Below are 5000 nucleotides of genomic sequence, written 5' to 3'. Positions count from 1 at the left end.
TGATCAGAACTGAACACACACCATTAAAGCACCAGCGGACCGTCTATCCACAACAAAATTAGTAACATTGTGTGTCTGAACTGGCTAAATGTTTGACATGAGTACAAACACACTAATGAACACACATCGCTCTAGAGGTCAGTCACACTGTTCATCTGTAATAAATCATAAACACACACACACACGTCTCTCTCTCTCTGTCTCCAGCTCAGGTCTGTCTGGCTGCGTTTGTGCTCTTGTGCGTCAGTGATTGGTGGATTCTGGGAGCGCTGTACGCTGGTTGGCTGTATCTGGACAGGGACACGCCCTCATGTGGGGGTCGGAGGTCACAGTGGGTCAGAAGCTGGCGCATATGGACGTATTTTCGGGAATATTTCCCCATCACAGTAAGTTTATGCGAGCATTTGTTCAGTGAATGTTTCAATAGGCACCTGGACACTTAACGTGCTTTTTTTTTTCGTGCTCGCATTTTTCAGTAATCATCAAAAAATAGGTATCATGTGAACGCTCAAACACTCAAAATTCATACAAAATTGGTCGCGTTATCATTGAATCTGTACTTTAATACATTTTAGCTGGCTCCTCCCCCTTGTGGGCGGTGTCATGTTTCATATTTTACATAATTTACTGCACTATTTTATTTATTAGTCATAATCACCTGAATGTATTTTAGAGTTTATATCTTGTAATAACCTGAAATGTCTAATATAGTTTTTCGTTAATTGTATGAATTATGTAGTTTATTCTGTCTTCGCCATGAGAATAGCTTTGCTGCTGATATGGCATAAATACATTTATTAGTCAAATCGTTTTCTAATTTTGACTAAACGCATATCGTTGGAAAGGTCTGAGACTCAAGGTGACTGTTTTGTGATGAAGTGATATAATGTGACGGAAATGTGTTAATTTGTAACAGGAGAACACGTTTCAAAACTAAAAACTATTTCAATAGTGTGTTTGCCGCCCGGTGGCTATTTTTGGGACTGCGCCTAAAACAAACTCTCACAGGAAACTCAATTATTGTGATAATTGATAATTTACAAATATTGTCCTATCATAACAAACCATACATCAATAGAAAGATTATTTATTCAGATTTCATATGATCTATAAATCTCAATTTAAAAAAATTTGACCCATGTGACTGGTTTTGTGGTCCAGGGTCACATTTGGCTTTGGTTTTAGAGTCCAAATTATTCAGTAAAATATATATATTTTGTATAATATAAAAATGTTTACTTCAGTACATTTGATTTAGAATAAACTTAAACTTGTTTTACTTGAAGTGCTTTCTCTTCTCCAATAATCTGAGGTAAATAGAGACCAACCTTTGGTCTGTTTTCCAAAGTATTGATGACCTACAATCACCTCAGATCTGTGTTCAGTGAACGGCTAAGACTTTGTGTTTCTGTGTCTCTCTAGCTGATAAAAACAGCGGATCTGGACCCTCGGAATAATTATCTGTTCGGCTTTCATCCTCACGGTGTGCTGGTGGCCGGCGGATTCGGGAATTTCTGCACGGAAGCGTCCGGATTCTCTCAGATGTTCCCGGGACTCACGCCGTACCTGCTGATGCTTCCCTTCTGGTTCAGAGTTCCCTTCTTCAGAGAATACATCATGAGCGGAGGTGTGTGTGTGTGTGTGTGTTTACTGTATAGTATGTGTGTGTGTATTTGCCCTTGATGTTTATCCTTGTTGTGTAATGAGATGTTGTGAAAGTGTTTTGTGGAAATGCCTGAACCAGAACCAAGTAGGTGATACAGCCACACACACACACACACACACACACACAAGCTTCTGTCAGCAGAATGAATGTTTCGTATGTTCCTTTGGCAACACTTTACCAGAAGATCTCATTAGTTAATATATGATGAAGTAAATATGAGAGAGATATACATTTGACAGAATGTATTTATCTTTGTTAAAGTTACACATAATTGTTTGTTCATGTTAGTTAACTAACATTGAAAAATACACGTTTTAAAATTCAAATACAATACATTTTAAAAATCAATTAGTAGAAATTAACATTAGCATTAATAAATGCTGTAGAAGTATTGCTCACTGTTAGTTCTTCTTAACTAATATAGTTAACTAATGTTAACAAATGAAACGACTGTAAAGTGTTACTTTTCATGGAGATTTTGCAGGCGGCAAAAATAACTAAAATAAAGAAACTAGTGCTGTCGAAGTTAATGGACTTGATTTATAAATAAAAATAAAAATAATAACTATAACTATATATATATATATATATATATATATATATATAGCTGAAAGAAGCAAAAGTCTTTTAATTTAATTAATTGTTTATTTTTTTGTCATTTTAAGGGTTTCTTATGGTAAAAATATTTTATAATTTATTTATTTTTATTTTTTTTTATTTTTTATTTTTTTCAAAATATAAAAGTTTTTGTAATACTGTTTTTTTTGTAATACTGTAAAAAAAAAGTGTTTTTGTGAGAATGCGAAATACAGAAACAAAAATCACATTATTTGTGAATTTAAATGTGTGTCTTAATAGTCTTAATAATGTTGTATTTCTGCAACTGTAAGTGAAAGAATCGAAGGTTAAAGCTTAAGTGTCAGTCGATCGTGATGTGTGTTGAGTCACGTTTCCCCAGTCTGATGGAGTTTCCTCAGCTCAGGGTCAGTGGTGTAACAGTGTCACGGGTTGATTGTGTAAATCAGTGAAACAGACGCAGAAGATATGATAGGATTTGTGGACTCTCTGCTGCTCCTCGTCCACCTCACTCTCTCTCTCTCTCTCTCTCGCTGATAAACTGGGAAGATTCCAACACCGAACCGGAAGTCTTCGTTCCTTCACTTTATGAACAACATGCCTCTTTGTTCTGAATGGCTGTTTCCATCCATGCGTATTTCATGCAAGTGTTTGGATGTAGAGTAAAAAAGATGTGAATAAAAATCTAATAAATTCATCCTTTAAATGCTAAAAAAAAGTGTAATGCAATATTTAAAAAAAATGATTACACAAGTATAATACGCAACTTTAGATGGAAACTGACATGCCTGATTTCTTCACTTTGTTTGTGATGAAACTGCTTCATTTTGCAGTTTTTTTGCACAAGTTTGATTCACAACTTTAGATGGAAATGTTCGTGATGAAAAGATGCTTTTTTCGCAAATATTTTACAAGTTTAACTCCAGAGGTGTCAAAAGTATTCACATTCATTACTCAGGTAGAAGTATAGATACTAGGGTTTAAAAAGACTTCTGTAGAAGTTGAAGTATCAACTCAAGCTTTTTACTCAAGTAAAAGTATAAAAGTACTGGTTTCAAAACTACTTAAAGTATAAAAGTAAAAGTAATGTAAGGAAAAAAAATGCAATTAACTCATTCTCTCTCTCTCTCTCTCTCTCTCTCTCTCTCTCTCTCTCTCTCTCTCTCTCTCTCTCTCTCTCTCTCTCTCTCTCTCTCGCTCTCTCTCTCTGAATCAATATTTGACGCGATTTGCCCCGATTTCTCCCTCGCTTACCACATCTAGGTTTCCTTCGGAGTAGTTTTGGCGCTTCGCACAACCAAATGTGACTACAGCCTCTCACAAGTTAGAAAGAAAACACAACACCAATCAGTTAAGCAATGTGTATTCAGGAGGCGGGACTCAGATCTAAACCATTTGTGTAATTGGCCAATTTTTTTTTTAACGACAACAAGCCGAAATGAACAAGGAGTAACGAGGCTATTTTTAAAATGTAAGGAGTAGAAAGTACAGATAATTGCGTGAAAATGTAAGGAGTAGAAGTAAAAAGTCGTCTGAAAAATAATTACTCCAGTAAAGTATAGATACCTAGCCTGACTTCGTCATACTCATATTCTAGTCAGAATATGAGTCTGATACTGCTCCATAGGACTTTAATTATGGGGCGTGTCTCAACTGAACTCTGCACTCAACCAATCAGAGCAACGGAGTAAATGACGCATGTTCTTCATTCATATTTTCAACCAACAAAATGTCGCAGCTCTCTGTTCCTCTTTTAAAATGAATGCGCTGTGGATATCTTCTATAACAGACGCGATGGCGGAATCTGTTGAAACATATGAAACATCAACACATGATGTTTCATAAACAAAGTTCGGGAGGAGCACGTACAAATAATAAATCCAATATCAACTTGTCATCAAACAATACCATATCTAACGTTACCCTATATCAGCATGAGGAAGCTTAATCACTCTGTCAACTTACCTAACACTCCTTGACAGTTTTTCAGCATCCCTCCACCACCCCGAATCCTCACTCTTTTCTTGGCTTGTTCTCTCACAACCAGGAATACCGGGGGGGAGTATGGCTACCGAGCCCACAGCCCTCTCCTCGGACACATCATATACGCATCTGACTTATTTGTGTAAACTCGTGAAATCTAATATACGCATTTATTCTATCTGACTTATTTGCAAGTGTGAACTCGTGAAATCTCAATTCTCCAGCAGCAGTCTTCTTTGTTGTAAAGTGACGTGGTGACGTGGGTGATTACATAACCGCAGATCATCTGTCCATCATCGATTAAAGCCCGCCCTGGCAATTTGATTGGCTCGGCCTTCTGGGAGCCGAGCATAATTACTCCTCAACGGATCGAGTCCAGACCGAACTTCCCGACCCAAAAATGTTGTGGGCGGGGTTCGGGCTGGCACCCAGGCTAAAAGATACCCCAAATTTCTACTTAAGTAAGGTAACGAAGTATTTGTACTTCGTTACTTGACACCTCTGTTTAACTCATATCTTTAAATGGAAACAACTACTGAAATGCCTGGTTCGTTCCCTTTTTTGTGATGAAACCGTGCTTTATTCGCAACGTTTTTATGCAATATTCCAATTTTTCTCACAAATTTACTTGCCATCTTTCTTTAGATGGAAACAGATAATGACATCACGTTTGTTCAGTTTATTTGTGATGCAAAGGTGCTTTTTTTGCCAATATTTTACGCAATATTCCAATATTGCAAAATTCACAGCTTTGGATGGAAATATAGCCAACGAC

At 36.7% G+C, this 5000-nt stretch overlaps 1 protein-coding gene across 1 annotated transcript in view; it reads left to right on the top strand.

The window, feature by feature from the left end:
- Positions 1-5000, top strand: part of mogat3a (monoacylglycerol O-acyltransferase 3a) — an 11372-nt gene that overhangs the window by 1382 nt on the left and 4990 nt on the right. The window contains exons 2-3 of the mRNA XM_084427139.1: positions 208-386; positions 1423-1627. Coding sequence (XP_084283265.1) covers positions 208-386; positions 1423-1627 — 384 coding nt within the window. The remainder of the gene's footprint in view (positions 1-207; positions 387-1422; positions 1628-5000) is intronic.

This window comes from Rutilus rutilus (assembly GCF_951802725.1).
Source record: "Rutilus rutilus genome assembly, chromosome: 13".
Lineage (NCBI taxonomy): Eukaryota > Metazoa > Chordata > Actinopteri > Cypriniformes > Leuciscidae > Rutilus > Rutilus rutilus.
This window is presented reverse-complemented; position numbering and strand designations above follow the sequence as displayed.